Genomic DNA, 26694 nt, shown 5'->3' with positions numbered 1-26694 from the left:
AACGTACTGGAAGGATTAAGATTTTTTTTAATAGAAGTAATTTACAAATCTGTTTAACTTTCTGGCACCAGTTGATTTTAAAAAAAAAAGTTTTCCACGGGAGTACTCCTTTAAGGCCAAAATGGGCTTGTTCCTTAAGGGGTTAAATGTCCATTTAAATATGGTTATTTCTTACCTTTTCAGATTCCATCTAAACTCCTATCACAATGGCAGTCAAGCATTGCCCATGCTGTAGACTGCCTTTCCAAGACAGAATATGGAGATCTTGTGCATCTTGGAAGTCATGCTGATCAACAAGTGGAGTATGCTGAAAAGGAGTTCAATGGCACAATGAACAGCGGATTGAATGGTTATGTCAAGTCCACTGTGCTTACCCCTCTCCCATCCCCTTGCGATAAAATAAACTCTGTTAATAAAAAAGGCATTAGCCATAAGCCTATAACGAAGATTGCTGCCAACACCAAACAGTTGCATGAAGACTCTGTTAACTCTATAAAACCAATGTCTCCCGATTATTTGTGTAGCAAAATCGACGATACTAAGTTTACATTCTCACAGAAGGAGGTTAATGCCGGACAAGGATTTAATGACACCTACCACCTTAATCAGGAAGTTAGTTCCAGGGCAAATAGTTGTGATTTAACTTCCGGCATTTCCTCAAAGTTGTGTGAGAACAGTGCCTGTCTTGTGGAGCAAGATCCTTGCTTGGTGGAAACAAAATCTCAGAGTGACAGTGAGTCCTCTACATCTGAACTCTTTAATCTTCAGACTGATATGAGTCCTAAGCAGTGTGAAAGGTCAGAAGGATTGTTGACAGGAATTAGTAAAAATAAGAAACGGGCAAGAGACTCCTCTGTATCCAGCCCTGTAAACAAGAAGCCTGCTACATTTAAAGAATTACAGGAATGCAACAAAGACACAAAGTCCCCTAATAAAGAGCAGCCCATGATGGCCGATAAATTGGACAGTCCAAGTGCGCAGAGTAATGAGGGTTTTCCAAGTGACTCTCAATCATACAAAACCACTGTTATTTCTTCAGCATCAGATTCTTCTCTGAATTTAGTGTTTAGAGGTAACAGTGAACATAACAATTCAACTATGGAAGAAATGCCTCTAAAAGTAGATAACGATTCTTGTTCAGATGTGGAGAATTTATCATTGCATCCAGAACCTGAAAATGTTAAGGTAAGCTCCACAACTGGAAATGAGGATCTGCCAGCAGTTACTATGAATTGTCATAGAAGATCTTGTGGTCCTTTACAGGTGGGGGAAGTCAAGCATTTAATGTCTGGACTAAAGGAACCATCCAGTAGGGCAGGTAAAGAGGACACTTGTGAAAGCGCAGACGCAGAACAATCTCAGCAGAATAAAATTCCCATGGAACCAGGTTATGAATATAGCACCCTATTGATGATGATCAAAGATATGCATGATTCCAAGGCAAAGGAGCGGCAAATAATGACTGGACAGAATACAGATTCCATGTATAGCCGTCAAGACATCTCTTCTGAAAAAAGATCAGTGATGGTATGTAAGCAGTCAATGACTAGTGTGAAGTCTGACTATAAGCCTAATGACAGTACCAGTTCTGTGATGGTTGACTCTGCTAAATTACTGTCTAGTGCACCACCTCGGCCTGTGTCCGTAGGTAGTGTGGACAATTCACTAAACCTTAATTGTAAAGTAGCTTGCTCAAACAAAAGATTTATAAAACCATGTATTCTGCAGAAAAGAAGAGTCCAGACTACAGAAAAACAAATTTTGGATAAATCAATTAACTCAATTTGTGAGGGCAACTCGTCTTCAGTTCTTGCAAAACACTCATTTGCTGGAAGTGCACTTGGTGGGACAGAGCTGGATTCTTCCTTCCACTGCAAGCCATCCCCCAAAAAAGAGACACTAACAAAAGAAAATGTAGGTACTTTTGCCCAGTCAGTTGTAAAAACCCATGATGCAAGGAAAGCACAGCCTCACCAAAGCCATAACAGTGAAGTGCTGGTTGCAGCAGAATCTGAACAACAGAGTGCTGAGTGCCTAGGATTGGATGAGTCTGAGTCGAACTGTGTTGCACCAAAAAAGCGCTGGCAAAGGTTTAAGCAAACTGGTAAAGTGAGCCAAAGCAGTAGCTCTTGTAGCCTTCCTACTGCCAATCAGCTTGACAAAGAAGAGACGGCACCTCAGCAGTCGGATTCTCCTGCTGCAATTTCAGCAACTGGGTTTTCTGAAGTGGTAACACAAGCAGGACCACCTAAGCGAGGTAACTCATTCTTCTAATAAATACTTTTTGTATATGCTTTCAGGCCACATTCAAAAATTCTCACTTATTTAGTGCCAAACCTAAGTGTGGCACATGAACTGGGTACTATGATTCATGTGCTGTGGACTAAGCAGGAGGTTCACCAACTAAAATTCTGAATTAGGTGGTTTCTGCAGCATATGCATTTTCAGATAAATGAGTCTCTGAAATGGCTGAATGTTTTCAGTTTTTTTTCAAATGCAATCATCAAGTGCTATTGGCAAGCCACTCATCTGCAGTGTCCATTTTAAAAGGCAAAAACTTTACATGAAAACTGTCAGCTTGTTCACCCACACTAAACCCAATACACTGGGTTATAGCGTGTGTGAACAGGTGTCCACTTACAAAAGTACATCCAGTAGGTCCTGAGCTATGCCCCCAGAAGTTTCTCTGCTAAATGCAGTGAATTGCGCGCTAGAGGCAGGCCCTGACAGCTCTTCGTTGTCTGTAACGATTCCACGTTACTAGGACGTGGAGTCAGTCATATGAACATTCTGCTCATTATGGCGTGAGAGCTGAATGTAGTCAGTCAGCACATGCTCTCTATGCAAAGAGCAGAATGCTTATGTGACCAGTGACTCCACCTCACTAGGTCTGCGCTGAGCTATGTCCCCCAGTAGATTTCTTGCTAAATTCAGTGAATTGTAAGCTGACTGCTACATATTCATTGTCTGTGACTCCATGTCCTAGTCACATGAGCTCTGCTCTTTGCATAGAATGCATGTGCTGATTGACTATATTAAGCTCTCACATGGTAATGAGCAGAGCTCCCATGTGACCAATGATTTCATGTTACTAAGACGTGAAGTCACAGACCATAGAGATGTAAATTGAGTCAGCGCGGCCTCGCCTTTAGGGACCAAATTACTGAATTTATCAGAGGATCTTCTGGGGGACGTAGCTCAGGACCTACTTGGATGTATTTTTAGTAAGGGTCCCCTCGTTGGACTCCTGATCATCCACACTATAACCCAATGTATTGTAATGTAATGGGCTGACAGTTTTCCTTTAAAGGGAACCTGTCATCTCTTATATGGCCCGAATCAGGGTGGTTCCCAGTGGCTTCTCTTGGCCCCACCAGCCTTGATTGATAGATCTTTCCCTTTACCCAAGGCTGGTGGTGCTGAATAGGAGCCACTGTTGACTACCCCAATAATGTGGGATTCGGGCAGCATTAAAGTGATCACAGGTTTCCTTTTTAAAAATTCCTTAATTTCTTCCTTTCATTCCAATCCTTTTTCTAATTTTACAGTTAACCCTTTATGATTCATCATGAGCAATTTGACCTGATGTTTTTAAAAGTGCAGGCTACCGTTCTGGACACAATAGTGCAGCATACACAGCATGTTCTATCAGCTGTAGAATGGCTGCTGTTCTCAAAACGTTTTACATCCATATCATGTTTGTATAAGGCTGTGTTCACATCTCTCTGTTGCAGGTTCTGTCATCTAGTTTTCCAATCTTAAGACACAGTAGAGACGACTAAAATGCAAATGTAAAGAGAACTTGATATATTTACAATATGGAAGCATATGAAAGGCTTTATAAATAAAAATGCTGATGACAAAACGCAAACACAGCTCTAAAACTATGGACTGAGTACCTGATACTCAGATCCTAGTAGTGATGGTGAAATGTTTTATGTGACTAGTATTAAGTGTGTCTTAAAGGGGTTACACCAGTGAAAAACTTTTTTTTTTTAATCAACTGGTGAAAGAAAGTTAAACAGATTTGTAAATTAAAAGAGGGGAAAAAAATGTGCAAGTGCAGCTCCCAATTATTATATATCACTAACCGAGGTCAGAACAGGGCATGCAACTATACCCCAGTTGCAAAAATAGAAAATACAAACAATTTGCCCAGACCTTCAAGGATAGTGTAAATAGTGGTATAAATACTGTATAAAGAGTAATATGAAATGGATTACTGGGACGTGCTTCAATAATAATTTGTTTGTTTTATTAAAATAACATAATTATAAAATGCAGTAAGTTACTCCTCACAGGGCCCGTGTGAGAAGAACACATAAAATGTAGACAATCTTATAATATAAATAAATCAATCAATCAATCACTGGTATACATGAATGGCTTGATATAAGCAGATAGTTCCTAGAACTGAAATTCGCAATAGGATGCTGATAGAAATTATGTGTCCTTTTGGACAAAGCAGTTTGTATCAATAGTATATTATGTTACCGGTCCTGTATGTGATTGTTGTAACAGCTTTGGCAGCTCACGAGGCAGGTAGAGTTGTTCCCGTGCCTGAATGGATTACGGCACAAAAGAGCTCCGAGCGGTGGTCCTAGATGGTACCGGAGATGTACCTGGCAAAGTCCTATAGCAGGCGGTGGTGGTCGTCACAGGTTGGAGGCACTGGCGGTTTCGGGAGACCATCTAAGTCCTCACCGCTGGACTTACATGGTGACAAGGTATAACCGGAGACCGCACGTTGGGTGCAGGGAGCTTGCCTCGTGTTGCCGGCGTGTGACGTCAGCGAAACCAAAGTTGGAGTTGTAATAACAGGACCGGACACATATAGGACTGGATCGACTTCAGCATAAAAGTCCACAGAATATGTTCGCTTCCTCCGCAAGTAGTAAGCACAATTCATATTTAGCGTTATACCAGTGATGATGCAAACAGGACTAGACGCGTTTCAGGGTTCTCTAATGCGACCCTTTCCTCAGTAGTCATAGATTTGTAAATTACTTCTATAAAAAAAAATCTTAATTCTTCCTGTACTTATTAGCTGCTGACATCTCTGTCCATTTTAGGAACTGTCCAGAGTAAAAGGAAATCCCCATAGCAAACACATGCTGTTCTGGACAGTTCCTAAAATGGACAGATGTCAGCAGAGAGCACTGTGCTCGTGATGTCAGCAGATAGCTCTGTGTTTCAAAAAGAAAAGACTTTCCGCTGTAGTATTCAGCAGCTAATAAGTACAGGAAGGATTAAGATTTTTTAATAGAAGTAATTTACAAATCTGTTTAACTTTCTGGCACCAGTTGATTAAAAAAAAAAAAAATCACCTTAGTACCCCTTTAAGTTTGATATCGCTGTTAACTGAATGCTTATTTAGTCAGTTTTTTCCTAACCATGGTCAACTGGATGTTCATATTCATTTCAATATGGCGAATATGTGAATAAACAGATTGAATAAAGCATTGACCATGTGAAAATGCAATTTCCCCGTCCAGTCAGGAGGGCACCAAACACATGACAAAGTTGTCCCCTCCTCCAAGTTCGGCTGAGTTGAATGACCTTCATCTCAATTGAGTGGTCAGTTTTTTATGTAGCCTCTCACTATAGGGAACTTTTAAAGCTTTACTGCAACTTAAAAAAAACTTATTACTTATCTAGCCACCGATGGCCAGATATAGCTAGGAAAAACCCGGCTGTATGCTTCACTCCCAGCAAGAAGTCGGATGAAGCGCACAGCTGTGTGCATCTTCTTGCTGTTTTTAGAGTTCTGTGGGGGTGTCTGCCGAGACCCCACCTGATCAAAACTTTTGGCATGTCACATTTTGAGGTTGTTCAACTGAAAGTTGCAGTGAAGCAGAAACCTAAAAGTATTCAGAAAGTAGATAATGTAGAAGAATGGTTACTGGTAATGGTTATACTTTTGTTTGTTTTTGTTTTCAGGGACAAATTGGGGTAGAAAACACAGAAGAAAATCCAAAAAGCGAGCCCTAAATCATGCAGATGATCTCTGGACATCCGTCGCTTCAAAGAAGCGGAATTGCAGTCAGCCTGTTGCTTCTTCTCTGGTAAACATCTCTATTCATCCTTCTTATTCAGAAACTGCTATAATGGTTTTTAATGTTTCTCATCTGGGCTTCAAATAAATAAAGGAATATTAGTGGTGCTGCTATTAATAATTGATGCCAAAGGTTAAAGTCACTTTGTGATTGATTTAGTTTTGTGTTAATTCCACATCTGAAAGTCTGTAAAGTATAGTAAAATATGAGTGAATGTGTGTAATGTAGATTTTGTTGTGGATTTGCAGCATTCTCCTCTGAGGGGGGAAAAAAAAAGCTTGTCCCTTAATGAAGGCATCCTATTTCAAAATTCTTTGAAAGTAAGAATAGATGCAGTCAATAAGAAACTTTAACCTTAAAGTGAATGTGTTGCCTAGACCTATTTTACTAAGTAGGGCCAAATACTAAAACACCCTTCCCCCATAATTTAGAGTAGTACTTTATGGCAAAGCCCTCCTAGATGTATGCACAGTGAGCATCCCTAAACCCTTTATTCTTTGTATGTACCAGGTTTTTAAGCATGTCTGTGACCTGTGCCGGGGTGGTGTCCCCTTTCACTGTAATGCTGCACAGATCACTTTCCAGCAATTTCCTCCTTATCACGGCCAGAACAGTAAATCTCAGCTTATTTTTTAAGCTTAGTGGTGAAATTCAAAGCTGCAAGATTTCATGAATATTTATTTAAAAATATAATAAGCAAATTATAAAAAAAATTGATTAACCTGTTGGGGACCAAGGGTGTACAGGTACGACCTTGCTCCCTGGTACTTAAGACCAAGGGCGTACTGGACCGGGATGCCTGCTGAAATCATTCACCCAAACCCAAAGGCTGTCTGGGCATGCTGGGAGTTGTAGTTTTGCAACATCTGGAGGGCCACAGTTTGAAGACCACTGTGCAGTGGTGTCCAAACTGTAGCCCTTCCAGATGTTGCAAAACTACAACTCCCTGCATGCCCAGACAGTCTGAGCATGCTTGGAGTTGAAGTTTTGCAACATCTGGAGGGCCACAGTTTGGACACTACTACACAGTGGTCTCCAAACTGTTCTCCTACAGTTGTTGCATAACTACAACTCCCAACATGTCCTTCTGTAGTCTGGGCATGCTGGGAGTTGTAGTTTGAGTTAAGTAACAAACTCAGTGTTTTGCAACCAGTGTGCCTTCAGCTGTTTCATAACTACAACCCCCAGCATGCACGGACAGCCAAAGTTAGCTGAGTGTTAGTAGTATGCCTCCTGCTGTTGCATAACTACAAGTCCCAGCATGTCTTCCAGCTGTCACTGCATGCTGAGAGTTGTAGTTTTTGCAACAGCTGGAGGCACACTGGTTGCCAAAGGGCATGCTGAGAGTGTTAGTAGTGTGCCTCCAGCTGTTGCAAACTACAACCTCCAGCATGCACGGACAGCCAAAGGGCGTGCTGGGAGTTCTAGTTTTGCAACAGCTGGAGGTTTGCCCCCCCCCCATGTGAATGTACATGGTACATTCACACGGACGGGTTTACAGTGAGTTTTTCGCTGCAAGTTTGAGATGCAGCAAATTTTCCGCTGCAGCTCAAACTCCCAGCGGGAAACTCGCTGTAAACCCCCGCCCGTATGAATGTACCCATAAAACACTACACTACGCTACACTAACACAAAATAAAGAGTAAAACACTACATATTCATATACCCCTACACAGTCCCATCCCCCCCACTCAAATAAAAAAAGAAGTCTTGTACGACACTGTTTCCAAAACGGAGCCTGCGGCTGTTGCAAAACAACTCCCAGTATTGTTGGACAGCCATTGACTGTCGAGGCATGCTGGGAGTTTTTCAAAAGCTGGATGCACCTTGTTTGGGAAACACTGCCGTAGGTTAATTTTGGTATCGGAGGCATATATAAATACCTCATATGTGGATGTAAAGTGCTCTGCGGTCGCACTACAATGCTCAGAAGAGAAGGAACGCCATTGGACTTTTGGAGAGAGAATGTCTGGAATTTAAGGCCATGTGTGTTTGCAAAGCCCCCATAGTGCCAGAACAATGGACCCACCCCACATGTGACCCCATTTTGGAAACTACACCCCTCATGTAATGTAATAAGGGGTACAGTGAGCAGTTATGCCCCACATGTGTCTGACAATCTTTTGGAACAGTGATCCGTAAAAATGTAAATTTTAATTTGTACAGCCCACTGTTCCAAAGATCTGTGAAAAGCCAGTGGGGTGTAAATACTCACTGCACCCCTTATTAAATTCTGTGAGGGGTGTAGTTTCCAAAATGGGGGTCACATGTGGGGGGTCCTCTGTTCTGGCACCACGGGGGCTTTGTAAGCGCACACGGCCCCTGGCTTCCATTCCAAACAAAGTTCCTTTACACAAAAGTGTAAAGGCTCACTGTACCCCTTATGTGCCTTGAGGGTTGTTGTTTTCCAAATAGTGTGCCATTTGGGGCATTTTTTGCTGTACTGGCACCATAGGGGCTTCCTAAACGTGACATGCCCCCCAAAAACCATTTCAGCAAAATTTGCTTTCCAAAAGCCATATGTGGCTCCTTCTCTTCTGACCATTGTAGTGCGCCAGCAGAGCACTTGACGTCCACACATGGGGTATTTCCATAATCAGAAGAAATGGGGTTACATATTTTGGGGGGCATTTTCTCCTATTACCTCTTGTAAAAATTGTAAATTTGGGAAAAAAATCTGCATTTCAGTGAAAAATATGTTTTTCATTTACACCTCCGACTTTACCGAAAAGTAATCAAACACCTGTGAGGTTTTAAAGGGGTACTCCCACCCTAGACATCTTATCCCCTATCAAAGGCACCATAGGGGCTTCCTAAATGTGATATTCCCCCCAAAAACCATTTCCGCAAAATTCACTTTCCAAAATCAAAATTGTTGCTCCTTCTCTTCTGAGCCCTCTAATGCACCCACAGAGCACTTTACTTTCACATATGAGGTATTTCCTTAGTTTTGCTGCTATTCCTGTGAAACACCTAAAGGGTTAACAAACTTTCTGAATGTCATTTTGAAAACTTTGAGGGGTGCAGTTTTTATAATGGTCATTTGTGGGGTATTTCTAATAAGAAGGGCCTTCAAATCCACTTCAAAACTGAACTGAAAAATTCAGATTTTGAAAATTTTGTGAAAAATAAAAAAATTGCTGCTGAATTTTGAAGCCCTTTGTCTTCCAAAAGTAAAAACATGTCAACTTTATGATGGAAACATAAAGTAGACATATTGTATGTGTGAATCAATATATAATTTATTTGGAATATCTGTTTTCCTTACAAGCAGAGAGCTTCAAAGTTAGAAAAATGCTACATTTTCATCAAATTTTTTAATTTTTCACCAAGAAATGATGCAGGTATCGACAAAAATTTACCACTAACATAAAGTAGAATATGTCACGAAAAAACAGTCTCTGAATCAGAATGAAAAGTAAAAGCATCCCAGAGTTATTAATGCATAAAGTGACAGAGGTCAGAATTGCAAAAAATGCTCCCGTCCTTAGGGTTATAATGGGCTCCGTCCCCAAGGGGTTAAGGTGAAAATGGTTTGGGTTCCAAAGGGGTTAAAACAATAGGTAATTTGTTACACATTTCCCCTTTAAGGAGACAATCCATTTTCATTTTTTAGTTTTCTTTTCTTCATTCTTTTTTAAGAAGCGTAACTTGCAGTGCTTGATGATGTCTCAATGCTATCAGTGGCTATATGTGTATACATGTACGTGTGTTTAAAAAAAAAATCTTTTTCGAGATTTATGGGAAGAAAAAATGCCAGATCCAGACAATGCAATGCTTTTAAAGAATGCTACTGATGAGTGAAAAAATGTCAAAAACCAAAACTCCATGTAGATATGGCATTTCATATATCCTTATTGACTCCCAGCTGACATCTGGCTGTAGAGTTTCCGACCTGAGAACATGCCATCAGTGAACAAAACCAGGGTGTCTTTTTCCGGCCTTACATATATGCTTTGTATACATGAAACTTGTACAGACCTTCAGTTTTATACTTTAGAAATATTATAATAACATAATATAAAACATGACCATAAAATGAAGCAAATAATAATGTAGCCTGGATTGGTCATGACGAAAGCAAAAAAGTGAATATCCATTAGTTGTGCATGTCGACAAATTTGGCCTAGTTACATAGAGGTGGACCTTTTAATGGTTTTTGTTCCTAGTTTGTAACCTAACTAGAAGTCTGTGTAAGATGATTGTCTACACGCGCTGGGCACGAATTACAAACAGGGTGCCGCGTGCATGATCCCGGGTGTCCCCAGCTGCGGAACTCCCTCGATCAGGCATCTTATAAGATGTGTAAGCACTGGAGTACCCCTTTAAAAGGGCTCAGGAGGCAGTTACTTGAAAATAAACAATGGTCTGAAACTGAACTTCTATGGGGGAGTTTTCTAGTCATGCTTTGTGATCTGTGCAGAGCTCTTTGGGCAGAGAGAAGGAGAGGGTGACCTCTGATAATCTCAGATTGTGAATGGCCCAACTTCTCTATACACTGGTGTCCTCCTTCACTGTTATCCTATCTTTGATAAGGAAAGTGATCTATATAAAACAGGAAGTGTCAGACTGTTATAAGGGTTAGTGGCCAGAACAACTCAACTTCAGCAGCTGACAATTATTGGAAGGATTAAGATTTTTGTATAGAAGTAATTTACAAATCTGTTTAACTTTCTGGAGCCAGTTGATAATATAAAAAATTTTTTTTTCCTGGAATACCTCTTTAAACAGAATTGTAAATTACTTCTATTAAAAAATCTTAACCCTTCCAGTACTTGTCAGCTGCTGTATGCTCCAGAGAAAGTTGAGTTGTTCTTTTCTGTCTGACCACAGTGCTCTCTGATTTCACCTCTGTCCTTATCAGGAACTGTCCAGAGCAGGAGAGTTTTGCTATGGGGATTTTCTTCTACTCTGGACAGTTCCTGACATGGACAGAGGTGTCAGCAGAAAGCCCTGGGGTCAGACAGAAAAGAACAACTCTTCCTCTGTCTTGTAAGCAGCTAAGTACTTACTGAAAGGATTAAGATTTTTAGTAGAAGTAATTTACAAATCAGTTTAACTTTCTGGAGCCAGTTGATATGAAAAAAAATTGTTTTCCACCAGAGTACCCCTTTAATGTCCGCACTGACATTGAGCGCCTCCCTATCCACTTCTGCACATTTGGAATCTTCTGCCGGAATCATATGTAACTTCCGGTGTGTAAACAGAGAAGCAGAATCAGATTAAAATCAATAAGGGCCGGCTGCAAGCAGAATCCACTTGGAATTTCCATAGTGTGAATGAGGCCCTTAGAGAATGTATGGTTTTAGAAGAGCTGAATTTAATCTGCCCTACAGAAGAATGCAAGTCATAAAGGAAAAGCATGCTGGCTCTTAAGGTCTTTTTCAATGTATATAACACATTGATATTCTTATCTAAGTTTTATATTTATAACTTTTGTATTTATAACAGCCTGATGTCCCTAAAGAGAGAGGCCGCGTAGGACGCCCACGTAATAGTGACCGAATTAAGGATATTGACGAACAGTCCCTGCAGTCAACTTGTGATACAAATGATGGATCAGCTGTGGAAACAAATTCTCCAGGGTTTTTTTGCAGTAATGTTTCCATAAAAACTGAGAATACTACTCCATCATTGTCTTCAGATGTGTCTGAGCAACCTGATGGGGGTGCAGAGTCAAAGCAAGGTGTGAAAAGTGGAAATACAGTAGTTGTCAATCTATTTTTTTTCTTTATAAATATATACATCAGTGTGGTTTTTCTGTTAATGTCCGTATCTGTTATTAGTTTTGTCAACTGTTCTGTACGAGAACCATGGGCACTGATAACATATCATAGGCACAGCTGTTATTTTTCTTGTGTTTTCCTCCACAATAGAAACATTGCAATGTATCCCAGATACATTCAGCTGTAAGAACAGTAGATTGCAGTCAGCTGCAAATGTAGATAGGGTGGTCTGGGTTTAGTAGTCCTTAAGAGGTAGGTGTGGTTACATTCAGGCCCAGAAGTTTGGGGGAGCCCAATAAAGTGTCCCTTCCCTGTATAAGTAGACCAGTACTAAATTGAACCATTCTAGTTAAAGGGGCATTCTTACAGACTCTGCATTGGGGCCTAGCTGCTTTAAGTTCTGCTTTGGTCCTTGTGTATCTAGCAACTTAAGATCAGAAATAATAGTTTTTTTTTTTTTTTTTTTTTTTTAAACTAAAGCACAATGTAGGAGCAGGCGCAAGAGTAAGCTTATTCCCAGAGTGTGTGAATTTGATGACTTGGATGAACAGCTTGGCCTTAAAGAGGAAGAAGAGGAAAATACTTTCACCCCTTCAAAGGTAGCATGTTTTACTTCTAATTTTATAAATTAATGGTTTTCAAAAGGAATCTAGAGTATGTGATTTCTTTGCATAAGGGCACTCTACTAAAAGAGGTCTCCCCATCTAAAGAAGTTATTTCCTATATACAGGGTAGGGGATAACAAGCTGATCGGTGGTGGTCTTACTGCTATAACCCTCACTGATCCTAAAAAAATTGTATTCAGTATGCCCATAGAGAATCAATGTAGAACTTGCACTGCACACGCAGTGCACATCGTTCATTCTAGGGACCATTTTCTTTTCAGGATTAGTGAGGGTCCCAGCAGTTCAACTCTTTGTTGTCCACAATGATCCACAAGATCCTTTTTATAGTGGCTTTTCGGTTACAGCTTTTTGAACCATGTCTATTTTTGTTTTTTCCAGCCTTCAGTGTCAGTCCCTCAGAAAAAAAGTTCCCGGAAGCGTATCCGATACCGAGCAGGTATGACTCAAACAAATGTTTTCTGATTTACTGTCACTGGTACTGATACTGGTTATAGGGGTTTTCTGGCCTAATATGATTGATGGCCCTTTCTCAGCATAGGCCTCCAATCCCTGATTGTGAGATGAGAATAGAGATGCAACGATTGATGCGACGAATCCCGTTATCGAATAATCGCCCAATTTGTTGTCCGCAGCCAGGAGGCTGCTGCAGTCAGGTGCAAGTCCTGAAAATCCCGCAGCAGCCTCAGTGACAGTGAGTCATTGTGGAAATTGTATCACCTGAAGCCCGGGACATGCAGTTCCGGGTGCCGGGCAGGTGAAATCTTCAGACATATAGCCCTGCTTCGGAGGAATTCACATATAACGGGGCAATCTGTTTTGGCCTGTAATTAAACTCCTATAGCTGCAGCTTATAGCGAGCCACGCTGGATGACAGCGTCCCGGCGTAGGCTGACCGAGGATGCGGTCCAGTAACCACAATGACCGCAGAGCCCCTGAGCTTGCCGGAGCGCACTGGGGGGCGGAGTACAGGTAGCAGGGGATCAGAGAGGAGGAGAGGGGAGGGGGTTGGGCTGAAATATCATGACACGGGGGGCATCAGAGGAGGGTTATAATGACACGGGGCATCGGGGGGGGGGGGGGGAGAGAATATAATGGCACAGGGGGCATCAGAGGGGGGGGGGGATAATATTATGGCCCTACTTAATAAAGTGTGTGCAGAGCACACCGCTATACCCGTGGCGGTATGTGCAGAGCATTGCACCCTTGTGCTTGTAGTACAGACACAAGGGTGCAATGCTCTGCACATACCCCCATTGGTAAAGCAGTGTGTATGTAGTACATGGTCGTATGTGCAGAGCATTGCATCCTAGTGTTTTTAGTACTACAGACATGGGTCGGGTGCAATGCTCTGCAGTCTGCACATACTCCCATGTGTATAGAAGTGCTATTTAAAAAAAGTAAACAAAAATTTAAATAAACCGCTCCACCAACCTCTGTACAAAAAAAAGTTTAAAAAAAATATATAAATACTGTACATTTTCTTTTTTTACATATCTGATACTGCCGCATGGCTAACTGTCTGAACTATTAAAATTAAATGTTAGTAAATCATTAACATTTTATTTTAATAGTTCAGATAGTTACCCATGCGGCAATATCAAATTTACTCTGATTTCTGTACATGATCATTAATTATGACCCTGTACAGCAACCGGCTGCTGCTGCTTGGTCACATCACATGCTAGAAACTTTTAATATGGCCATTATACATCATTTTTCAAGTAGAATCAGCTGAGCCCCTTTTTTTTGGCATTTTGACGTTTTTTCCGATTAATCAATGAAATAATCGACAACTAATATTGACCTGGCGGGAGTTCAGGGGGTTATGGCGGCAGGTGGCTCTGCCCTTCTTCTCCCCCTCAGCCAGCGTTCTATCCGGGAGGCCAGGCAGCACTCCTATCCAGGTGCTTGCTCTGTACGGGCCATTCTTATGACTGACGGGTACTTATATGGTGGGCATTATTCTGTGCGCCTCCAGCTGCACCTAGCTCCGCCCCTCTACCATTGCAGTAGAGCGGTACTGCTGGCCTCCCTAAGCTCAGCCCAGCGGGAGTTCTTCCAGACGACCCGCTCTCCCGGACTCTGAGCTGTGCGACTGCTTACCAGGCGCTTCTATAGTGTGCTGCTCCGAGCAGTCACCGCTCCTAAGGCTGCCCGCATGCGAGCTGCTCATGGTGTGGGCATCATATCCCCTCTCCCTTTAGGGTTCATGCGGCCACTTAAAGCGCGGGGCGCCTTGCTCCCCGCTCTTCCTTCCTGCCATGTTCAGTACAATCACAAAAAAGTCATTCTAGTCACTCTGACCATTTGGTGTTGCTTGGCGCCCTCCGTGGTCATTAATTGAATCGTATTTCCATTTCTTCTTGTGTGGTCCCTCTTGACATCCAATAGCTATTGCAGGTTTGTAATATCTGTTTTTATTAGCTTAATATCTGCTGGGCTTCTTTCCTAGGGACTGTATATGGGAGCTGCCTTTAGGGATCGACCAATATCGTTTTTTTTAGGACCGATACTCTGTAGAGGTTAGGGCCGATAGCCGATAACTTATACCGAGACAATGTAATAGAGCAGCAGGAAACGCTAGCAGAATGCTTGGATGTATAGGGAGAGGTATAAACAGTATAAAGATAGAAGTGCTCATGCCACTGTACAGAAGACTGGTGAGGCATCACTTGGAGTATTGTGCGCATTACTGGAGGCCATATCTCCAGAAGGATATAGATACTCTAGAGAGAGTTCAGAGAAGAGCTACTAAACTAGTACATGGATTGCAGGATAAAACTTACCAGGAAAGGTTAAAGGACCTTAACATGTATAGCTTGGAAGAAAGACGAGACAGAGGGGATATGATAGACTTTTAAATACATAAAGGGAATTAACACTGTAAATGAGGAGAGCATATTTAAAAGAAAAACTGCCACAAGAGGACATAGTTTTAAATTAGAGGGACAAATGTTTAAAAGTCATATCAGAAAGTATTACTTTACTGAGAGAGTAGTGGATGCATGGAATAGCCTTCCTGCAGAAGTGGTCACTGCAAATAGAGTGAAGGAGTTTAAACATGCATGAGATAAGCATAAGGCTATCCTTCATATAAAATAGGGCCAGGGACTGTTGATAGGATTTAGATTGGCAGACTAGATGGGCCAAATGTTTCTTATCTACCGACACATTCTATGTCTCTATGTTTACTTTGTTCAGTTGCCCCTGTTCCTTCAGTGCCTGGCGCACTTGTCATTCCCCCTTCCAATGGTCAGTGCCTGAGTTTCATCTCGACCACCAATTGTTTTCCCCTCCACTGGGTTGAGGGATGGACTATTTCGCTAAGTGCTTTCTATTGCTAAGATGGAGCCTTCTCTCTCCTCCCACCATATGGTGGGGTATCTGGCTGGGCCCTGTTTTTTGCTGCGAGCATTCAGAAGAGCTTTTAGCAGTCATGCTTGTGTGCTTACTGCCCACTATTTCAGCCTGGCTCTCTTCCTGTTTCTTAGTTATCTACTGCTGCTTATTGCTTATGCAGCCTTGGCACTCTCCTCTGTTGGAGGAGTTTATGAGATCATGGCGATTGGCGACAGCCGGTCTAGCCACTGTCTGTTGTTTGGGTCCTGCCATTGCTCTCCTCCTCCCTCGGCGCGATCTCCTTGGAGGGTGTTTTCACCCTTCTCTTTGACAGTGTCACTTGCGCTGCACTGACACCGCAGTCTTCTGGGGTAAACTTCCTGTGCCCAGAACCTGGGAATTCCAGCTGGGTTCCTTTTTGTTCCCCCTCCATTCCCTTTCAGACAGGATGTTGCTTTGCAGTGCTCTGGTCTGCTCGGACTGCTGGGGTCCAAGACCGGTTAGTCTCCTTGTCTTGGACACTATCCTGGGATGCCGTGGTGTGCCTTCTCTTCTAGGTCGGCCCTCCTAATTCTTGGGCCTTAGTGATTATTGAGGTCTCGGGCATGTCTAGGGATCCTGCCCAGACTTCTCCACGATCCCATTTGTGGAATAGTCTCTCTGTACCGCACTTCTTTTTGTCTTGACATGGAAGTTTGTCACCCGGAGCATTTCACGGATGTTGGGTTTCTTTACCCTTCAGGTGTACATCTTCCAGGTGCCTCGGGAACCTCCAGTTCCCATGTCTGTCGCTCGGGTGTTCCGGGATGCCCCTTTTCATGGCGTTCCTCTCCTTTTTTTTTTGGCCGTTCTTACCTTCTGTCTCCTCCTACGGAGTCCATGTACTCCCCAGATGGAAGGCGTTCTGGTCATCCTGATTCTACCATTCGAGCTGATTTCGCCTCCCGGGTGCTTGCAGCGGGCCCCTGGAATGGGTGTTGGGTCTGCAGATGTTCAGGTCATTGTTCTCATGTGCCAGACCTCTCTAGAGCTGGTGTCCATCTTTCTTTTTTCCAGTGGTTTTCTGGTCTCTCTCTTCTGTGCTCGTCTTCTGCTTAGGCGTACGCTGCCCTCCCTGATGTTTTTCCGCCATGTTCTCTTCATTCAGCTGACTCTGGATGGGGTTCTCTTGTTGTGCCCCTTTTTCCATTTTTGTTTTCCAGCTGAGCTAGCCTCTGGTTCTGTGTTCCTTGGAGTTGATTTCCTACCTCCTTCTGGGATGGTTCGACCCATCTGGCTTCCTAGTCGACTTTTTCTTCTGACTTTATGAACGTAGGTCAGAGTCTCTGCATAGGATAGTCCCTTCCTTTGGCATTCTAGTCCATCTCTATGGATGGGGGATCTTCCGGCAGCTGAGTTTCTGGGCCTCTGTTTTCTCTGGCCTGGGGTCTTGTCCACAGACCTTACGGTCAAGTGGACTCAGTCTCAGGGCTTATTTTTCTCTGATGGTTGTTATTCCCACCCTAGGAGACTGCTTTGTAACGTCCCATCAGTATCTGTGCCTCCCCACTGTAGAGCGACCGGGAAAAGGAGATATTTTTTTTTGTATTCACCGTACCCACCCGTTTCTTCCTTCTTGTCCGGATACTCTTCCGGTTCTTGGGTTTTTATCCAGGATTTTTTTCTAGGGTCCTTCAGACATGTTTCTTTTTTGGCTTCTCCTACTGCTTTGTGACAAAACTGATTACCTCACTTCCAGTGGGCAGGTATATCCTGCCAGGGAGGAGCTGACTTTTTTTTCCTAGTGGCAAGAGCATATACCCCATCAGTATAGTTTTCCCCAATGAAGACTACCAGAGAGATTTTACGGTGAGTACAAAAAAAATCTCCTTTTACCAGTGTTCACATTCGTATGGAAACCAATAGTATAAATCCATGGTCAGGACTCAGTAGAAAATGGACATGCTCCGGATTTAAATACCTGCAACACACGTCAGTTTTCTTGAAGACAACATTTCTTTAGCCAGCTACTGTTATCCTCTCTTAATTATTACCTATGCACATCCACAGGTAAAAGTATAATTTTTCCCCATAGGTTTTATAACCAAGACAGCCCCTTAAAATATGTAGCCCAAGATAATAATTTCTCTTGAATGACTCTTTAAAGGGGTACTCCGTCCCTAGACAACGTATCCCCTATCCAAAGGATAGGGGATAAGATGTCTGATCGCAGGGGTCCTGCCACAGGGGCCTCCGCGATCTCTGCGGCATCCGGTGCACGGAGCGAACTTTGCTCCGTGCTGGATGACTAGCGATGCGGTGCCGGAGGCTTGTGACTTCACGGCCATGCCCCCTCCCATAGACTGCATTGAGGGGGCGTGGTGTGGCTTCACGAGGGGGGATTAGATGTGATGTGGCGAGACTCTGGCGCTGCATCCATGAGCCTCTGGCGCTGCATTCTAAATGAACGCCGGGTGCAGCAAGGAGATAGCATCTTATCCCCTAGGCTAATGTTTGTGTCGTTGACCTCGCTAAGAGGTCGACAGACAGACTTCTCCGTACAGCTCTTTAGGAGAGGCCAGAAATGCACAAACCCCCACGATAAGACACTTATACCCTATCCTGCAGATAGGGGATAAGTTCTATAAGGCTGCAGTACTCATTTAATCATTTATGAAAGAAAGCAGTCCTGAGAAAGAGGTCTTATATGTATCTGTTTTGGTGGTTAACCTGGATTCAATGTGAGCACTGACCTGTGAGTAACATGGTCCTCTTTGTCTTTCCTATGTATATAAGGCTCTTCTGCCTTCCAATAGAGTAAAATTTTTGATGTATTTTGTACATAAAACATACTGATCTTACCAAGTTCACCCACATTTTTCAGCATCCAGCAGGCTATCTGAGAATCGAAAGCGTCGAAAACGACTAAGACTTGCTGGCAGATTTAAAAAGGAAAAAACCCGAATGCGTCGGGAATCATCAATTTCCGAGGTGAGTAAAGGAGATATAAGTTTCTTGTTTGTTAAATGTAGTTCAGAGGCACTGCAATGCTCTGCAAAATATCTACTGGATTTACCTAATTTTGTCTGTAAAGTTGTGTTTGCTCATCTGTACCTGTGTTTTGTATATAGAGAGAGCTCCATGAAAATGGTGCAGCCAGTCCAAGTGACACAGCTGAAGAAGGTCTGGAGCATGAACATGGATCTACCTTTAAGAAGGCACAATTTGAGCGAGGTGGTGGTGGAGCTGCCATGAAAGAGAATGTGTGTCAGGTATAGTGCCAGTTTCCAATTTTTTTTTTCTCTGAACCATTCTTTTGGCTACCTTGCATTTGTATTGATGTCTAAATATGTAAGTTTGTAGTATACAAATAAGTCATGGCCAGATGATTTGTGACCGACAGAAATTATTATAATTTTTTTTTCACGAAGTGTCTTGCTTCAGTGTTTTAAGATCCTTTAGTCAGTTGTTTCTAGGGAAGTACAATTTTAAGCATTTCATAAGCTATTTGAGTTAATGCAAAGACTATTTTCAGTGTTGACCCTTCTTTTTTTAACGGGTGTATTGCCACCTGGCATATACGCAGCGTATTTCACGCTGTGCAAAATTTGCAGCAGCAGCAGGAAATACACTGCGTATTCCTCGCTCACTATACACACAGGGCTTTCAGACAGCAGCCCTATGCATGTAGTGAGTTTGAAGCTGGGCCGTGTGACTGTGACGCGCGGCTCCGCCTCCAAAACTCACTGCACACACAGGGATGCCGCTGCAAATTTTGCGCAGCGTGAAATACGCTGCGTGTACGCCAGGTGGGAACGCACCCTTAGATATTTGCAACTTTTCGGTCGATTCTAGATATCGGCTTTTCAGCTGAATCCTCCCTGATGACAAACCATTCTTGTCTAATCGTTGCTTGGAGTTTATCACAATTTGTTCTTTTATTTGTTAAATCCTTAAAAACAGGTTGGATTTGGGTTCTCGGTGGGTTTGCGATCTGGCTGAACCATTTAGTTATCACTTTTGAGCTGATACACACAGCTACCCAGGTGCAGAAGGGAGCTCACTCTGCAGTTGCTGTGTGACTGCCAGCAGTGCATCCGCAGCCTCAAATACACTGGCAATACTCTGTGGGACCCTGCTCTTACTGTTCTGTTGGAGAAAAAAAAATGTATGTTATGTTGTTGCAGTATATTTGGATATTGTCCCATCGCTTTCTTTTCTTTAGGTGTGTGAAAAACCAGGAGAGCTGCTGCTGTGTGAAGCTCAGTGCTGTGGAGCATTTCACTTGCAGTGCCTTGGTTTAAAAGACATGCCTCGGGGAAAATTTATATGCAGTGAGTGCTCTTCAGGTAAGTGTCAAATTTATTGGCTTTTATTCTTCTAGAACATACTTGTAACATTGCCGCCAGTTTACAGTGTTCAGCCTAGTTTCGCCCTGCACTGCACTTCTTTTCTTTTCCATTCTCTTAAGGTGTCCATACCTGTTTTGTATGCAAATCCTCAGATGAAGGAGTTAAACGCTGCTCACTTCCTCTGTGCGGAAAGTACTACCATGAAGATTGCGCTTTTAATTATTTTGGGACCCTTCAACTGAACAAAGGGTTCCGCTGTTCTTTACATGTCTGCGTCACATGTCATTCCAACAACCCTGGCAATCCATCTGCTTCAAAAGGTGAGTTGTATTAGATATGACAGTGATGATCATAAAGAAAAGTATTGGGTAAGATGGTTTACCTTTGAAACATTTTTTCACATTTCAAGTGGAGTACCCAACCCCCAGAAAAAGAAATGTCAATTTGTAAACTTCCAAGACACTGAGCAGAGTTGCATGATCCATACCACTGGATTGCAGGCTGCAGCTTCTAAAGAAAATGCAAACAAAACATAGTTCTACAAAGTTTGAGGTTCCTTTTTTTTTTTTTTTTTTACATCTTTTACTATGCAGTAAAGGCAGCATGTTAATGACAGCTGTAGCTGCAGTTGCTATTGGCCATGGCATCTAGGAGGTTAAATGACCAGCATCAGAGGTAACTTAGGCTGGGTTCACACCACATTTTTGCAATACAATTCCCGTATATGTTTTCAATTTGAAAACCATATGGAACCGTATTGAAGACCGTATTTTTTTTTTAATTAAAAACCTGATACGGGAACTGTATTGCAAAAACTTGGGGTGAACCTAGCCTTATGCTGCTCACTGACGGCAAGTGCTGATAGGATGTGCTTCTATGGCAGATGTTGCCAAAGGAATAAAGACAAAAAATGATATATATATATATTATTTTTTAAAATTGAATAAAGCATTGCCAACAGTTGCAGTTACAGAAAATAACCCAGTGAACAGCTATGACATTTTACAAAATGCATGTCATCCTACAGAGCTGAGTGCCTGTGGACACACATGTTCACTCACTTTTTCCACAGCCAGTTTTCTACTGATCCTGTCTGAAAATGATCAGAGCTTCTGCAGTAACAAAACGGAGCAGAAGTTGGTGAAAGTCGTATTCTTTTTATGGCAGATACACTGCGGATTACTTTAGCTATTCCATGGTTTGTGCTTTGAAAAAAAAGAAAAACATTAAATGTGTATATGTATGTATATGTATTAAATGTCCTTTATTTTGGCACAGGTCGTTTGATGAGATGTGTACGATGCCCAGTTGCTTATCATGCCAACGATTTCTGTCAGGCCGCAGGAACAGTTACTTTGGCTTCTAATAGTATTATTTGCCCAAACCACTTTACTCCTCGCAGAAATTGTAAGAACCATGAGCATATTAATGTCAGCTGGTGTTTTGTGTGCTCGGAAGGTAAGTTAAATACAATGCACCATTGTTTATTATTGCCAGATGGCTTTTGTTGTGCTGTAAAAGTTGTAAAAGTGTTTTGGGGATTAACCCCTTGATTTATGGACCTCCGGTTGTGTATTTGTAGGACCATCTTGGTAATTTGTAATCTCTTTTTAAATGTATGTCCTTTGTAAAAGTGTTACAAAATGTTTAATAAAAAATAATGTGACTTAAAAAAAAAAATAGTAAAATGCAATATTCTGGAGTTTGTGAAGTATTTTTTCTTTGTTTCAGGGGGAAGTCTTCTTTGTTGTGAGTCCTGTCCAGCTGCTTTTCACCGTGAATGTCTTAACATTGACATGCCAGAGGGAAACTGGTTCTGCAATGACTGTAAAGCTGGCAAAAAGCCTCATTACAAAGAAGTGTATTGGGTTAAAGTCGGGAGATACAGGTAATAGTCTATCTTTTTTATTACAACACTGTCCATCTTTCCTGAAAATGGGTATAGAAACATTTTTGTTTTTCCTTGATGCAGGTGGTGGCCTGCTGAGGTTTGTCATCCTAAGACCATTCCAACAAATATCCAGAAGATGAAACATGATATTGGAGAGTTTCCAGTCTTGTTTTTCGGTTCTAAGGACTACTTATGGACTCACCAGGCTAGGGTATTTCCTTACATGGAGGGAGATGCTCTTAACAAAGATAAGATGAGCAAGGGAGTAGATGCCGTTTACAAGAAAGGTATGCTGGAAAAGAGTCCAGGTTGTGTTTTTGATAGCACTTCTACATTTTGCATTTATAATATATTGTTTTCCTTTAGGTCTGATGGAAGCTGCAGAAAGATTTGAAGAGTTAAAAGCACAGAAAGAAATGAGACAACTACAAGAGGAAAAGAAAAATGATAAAAAGCCACCACCTTATAAGCACATTAAAGTAAGTAGCGCAGTGTTGACCTCTTCCTACAACCTCCCTCCATAGTATATTCAGTTACATATAATGGAGAAGAGCATAAAAATATTTGTATTATTGTTTTTAACCTACATATCTATGGTCTTAGTTAAATCACTTAATTAAAGGTGTTCTCAGGATAGGCTATCAGTATCTAATTGGTGTGGTACTGATATTATGAACTTTTTAGATTGTAGTATGCTTCAGCCAATGATTTACATAAATGCTTGTATATTTATTTGAGGAACATGAAAAGGAGTATAGTGTGTTGGCTTGGCCTCCAGATTCCAGCCTGTGGGAGGTGCTAGAAAAACGAATTAGGACCTATAGAGGCCCCATCCTTACAGCACCTAAAAGCAATCTGTCTGCCCCATATCCTTTTCAGAGTTCAAGTGTCAAGCCCAGTATGTTAATCAGTTTAGGCACGAAGGGGTGGGGGTGGGAGGAGGCGTGAATGTTGCAGCTCACTACTGCCTACTTAAAATTTAAGCTCTGAACATGATATGGAGCAAACAGATTCATTTTTAAAGGATCTAACATTTTGGTACCAGCCATCACAGGATAAATTCATAGATTCCTTGATTTGTCAGTTGTTTTGGCAGCACAAGGTGGACCTACACAGTATTTGTCAGGTAGTTTCAATGTTTGTGGGCTTAATTTAGCTTAATGCACAACTGTTACAAATTTGTACTAGCAGCCCTGATCAGCCAGAAATATGCTCTTATGATAGTCAGGAACTGTCGGATAGGTGGGGCTATGAACAAAGGGACAGAGGGGTGAATAGGGGTTGGACAAGGATGTGATCAGAGGGTTGGACAATGGAGACTGACGGGGTAAGAGGGGAGGACAAGTGGGTTGACTGGGGGGGGGGGGGGGTGAACATGGGTGACAGAGGTGTGGATAGGGAGGGGTGACCAAGGTGGACCGGGGTGGACATGGAAAAAGGATGACAAGGGGGATAAAAGAGGGGTGACAGGGGTGAATAGGGGGGTGGACATGGGTGACAGGGGGGTGTCAGAGGGGTGAATAGGGGGTGGACATGGGTGACAGAGGGGTAGACTGGGGTGGTGGTCTGAGGGTTGCCCGGGGAGGGACGTGGGTGACAGGGGGATGAACAGGGGTGACTGGAGTGGACAAGGATGACAAGGGGTTTAAAAGGGGTGACAAAGGAATATGGGTGACAAGGGGGGGGGTGTACATGGGGGACGGGGGTGGAGGGGGTGTAGTGCTGGGAGGTATACTGGTCTATACCGAATACCAGTATGTTTTTCCTGCACGATATGAATTTTTCTTATATCCTGGTCGGGCCTCTCCCCCCTCAAATGAGTGAATGTATTATCAGCCGTAGCGGCTGTCCCCAAATCGGGGAAATAATCATATGTTCTCCCTGTCCTCCTGTGAGACATTGGTGCTTTAAATTAATGAGATGCAGGCCACCGGCGCATTAAATGGTTATGTTGCCGGCACTTTAAATGGTTAAGTTGGCGCCCACTGCGCTTTAAATGGTTAAGTTGCCAGCCGCGGTGCTTTAAATGAATGGGATGCAAGCCGCAGCAAGCTGTCACCTCCCCCATGGGTGACAAGGGGTGGAAAGGGTACAGTACCTTAAGCAAGCCAGCTCTGGAATCGGGCACAGCTTGCAGTTCCACTGCATATTCCCCTCTTCAGTGTAGCAGGGCACAATTTTCAGCTCACTGCGCCGCAGGAGGAGATGGGGGGATGCCGAGAGACGCTGTGCCACCCCTATCTCCCCTGCAGCACCCGGGCAGTTCCAAACGGCATTCCAGTGTGCCCCGGCACCCCGGTTGGGAATCACTGATCTATACAGTTCTATTTCCATCTCTTATTGTTTTTGGAATACTACAGTCCTTGGGTAATGTTTTCAAATCAACAGGTGCCAGAGAGTTTAACAGATTTTTAAATAACTTCTGTTAAAAAATCTTAAGCCTTCCATTACTTATCAGCTGCTGTATGCGCCACAGGAAGTTGTGTAGTTCTTTCTAATCTGACGACAGTGCTCTCTGCTGCCACCTCTGTCCGTAGCAAAAGACGTTTGCTATGGGGAGTTGTTCCTCTGCTGGGCAATTCCTGACAGACAGAGGTGGTAGCAGAGAGCACTGTGGTCAGACTGGATAGAACTACACAACTTTCTCTGTAGTATAAAGCAGCTAAGTACCTGAAGGATTAAGATTTTTAAATAGAAAAAAGTTACAGATCTGTTTATTTTTCTGGCACCAGTTGAATTAAAAACTTATGTTTTCCACTGGAGTACCCCTTTAAGAAAGGAGTTCTTGGTTGGCATTTTAGTTTAACTCCTTGCTGCCCTAGGATGTATGCATATGTAAGTTGCTAGCTAGTAAGCGCAAGTGGAGTTATGCAATTGTCCTAGAGCTCTCCTTCACCATGTAATGCACTGCAGGAGTTCGCCGACGGGACTCGGCTTTCTTTCACACTCCGGGAGCAGGCTGTAGCCGGTCACATGCGCGCTGCAGGGGGCTGCTTTACTCCTCCCTCCTCTGCCAATGGGGCTATAGCGCGCGCTCTGGGGGTCAGGGCTCTGACCACTCAGGTGTTTCGCGCGCTGCAGGGGTCAGTTGGCCCCTCCTTCCCTACTCCGGCACCAGCATGGACCTGGCTGGATACACTCTCCTCTCAGCCTGTGCTCAGCTCTGCATCCCGGCGGTCAACTTGTGCTGCTGTGGGCTCCAGCGCATACCTTCAAGACTGGACACAGAATCTTGGGTGAGATCACTCCTTCTCTGTCTGTCTGGCTGTCTGACTTACTAGTGCTGCTCATGTCCATCCGTTCTCCCTCCCTCCCCGACAGGCAGCCTCTGCACTGTTCACTTATTACTAGTGTTCAAGCTGTAAAACCAAAATACCAGGTGGGTCGACTGAACCTACCTGCTCGCCCTGTGCATCCCTGCTGCCCATTCCTTCCCAAGCTACCTTTCAGGATGACCTGCCGGCCTTTGAGAGATCCGATCCCTCTCCTCAGTGGGTCTCCACCATTTCTCAGATGATCTCAGACTTGGCCAGGGTCTCCCAGGAAGTGGTTTCCGCTTTGGGGCGGTCCTCCTTGCATTTGTCCCGGACTACGGTAGATCCTCCCTCCCGCCATTCCCTACGGCCCTCCCATGGCCGCCTCTCCTCTGACTCTTCCTCAGACGTGTGGGGCCCTGACACTACCGCTCCCTTTTTTCCTCCTCCAGACACCGCCAGAACTGGTCCCAGTCTTCGCGACCCCCCCCCCCCCCCCCCCCCTGCTCTCAGTCCACCTCCACCCATTCCAAGTCTCCCACGGTGCGCTCTGGTCTCCAGGGGAGCTTGTGGACTCGGAAGAGACTTCCCGTATGTCAGATTTTGGTGGATAGTCTCGTGTCGGCAGTCGGGAACACCTTCCACCTGCAGGGCCCACGAACTTCAGGTGCAGTCCCTTAATTGTCCTTTCACCGTGCACGTCGGGCACCTCAGGTTTTCAGCCCACACACTGAATTTGACGAGCTGTTAGAGATGGCCTGGAAGCTTCCTGATAAGCGCTTCCACAGGACTAAGAAGCTCCGGGCTCTCTTTCCCTTTCCTCAGGACCTGGTTACTAAGTGGTCTTCACCTCCTACGGTGGACCCTCCTGTTTTGCGGCTGTCTAAGTCTACTACCCTGCCGCTGGCTGATGCAGCCTCCTTTTAAAGATCCCTCTGGTAAGCGCATCTAAAATTTGATGAAATTCGCTTTTGAGGCAGCAGGTACTGCTTTGGCACCAGCCTTTGCCTCTACTTGGGTAACCAAGGCCCTTTCGGTTTGGGCCAGTCAATTGCATCAGGGTATTTTAGCCTGCTCATCCTCTGGCGATTTGGCAGATCTAGCACAGCAAATCACTAATTCAGGGGACTACCTCTGCTCTGCCTCCTTGAAGTCGGTTCGCTGTGCTGCCTTTGCTTCGGGCAATCTAGTGGCTCTTCGTCGCTCCATGTGGCTTAAAGCTTGGAATGCTGATGCGGCCGCTAAGCGTTCCCTTAGTGAGCTTCCCATTCTGGGGTCTCGTCTCTTTGGCAAACGCCTAGATGAACTCATTGGAGGCTACCGGGGGCAAGAGTCGCCTCTTGCACCAAAAGCATCAGCGCCGCTCGGACTCGCGGCGGAAGAATTTTCCTTTTGCTCATTTTGTTTCTCCGGTCACTCGGGCAAACAGACGACCTCACAGGATAGGAAGGCTCCATCTTTCAAGTCTTTC

The 26694-nt window shown here is 43.5% G+C and overlaps 1 protein-coding gene across 2 annotated transcripts in view; it reads left to right on the top strand.

Annotated features, from left to right (window-relative positions):
* The window catches only part of NSD1 (nuclear receptor binding SET domain protein 1), a 124427-nt gene that overhangs the window by 57435 nt on the left and 40298 nt on the right, over positions 1–26694 (top strand). For both annotated transcript variants that reach the window (XM_056575029.1, XM_056575030.1), the window contains exons 5-17: positions 184–2257; positions 5941–6065; positions 11508–11742; positions 12263–12381; positions 12787–12844; positions 18611–18717; positions 18858–18998; positions 19952–20075; positions 20198–20398; positions 21357–21536; positions 21810–21966; positions 22051–22256; positions 22336–22448. In XM_056575029.1, coding sequence (XP_056431004.1) covers positions 184–2257; positions 5941–6065; positions 11508–11742; positions 12263–12381; positions 12787–12844; positions 18611–18717; positions 18858–18998; positions 19952–20075; positions 20198–20398; positions 21357–21536; positions 21810–21966; positions 22051–22256; positions 22336–22448 — 3840 coding nt within the window. The remainder of the gene's footprint in view (positions 1–183; positions 2258–5940; positions 6066–11507; positions 11743–12262; positions 12382–12786; positions 12845–18610; positions 18718–18857; positions 18999–19951; positions 20076–20197; positions 20399–21356; positions 21537–21809; positions 21967–22050; positions 22257–22335; positions 22449–26694) is intronic.

Source organism: Hyla sarda, chromosome 4 (assembly GCF_029499605.1).
Source record: "Hyla sarda isolate aHylSar1 chromosome 4, aHylSar1.hap1, whole genome shotgun sequence".
Classification (NCBI taxonomy): domain Eukaryota; kingdom Metazoa; phylum Chordata; class Amphibia; order Anura; family Hylidae; genus Hyla; species Hyla sarda.
Note: the sequence above shows the minus strand (reverse complement) of the source record. Positions and strands in the feature narration are given on the sequence as shown.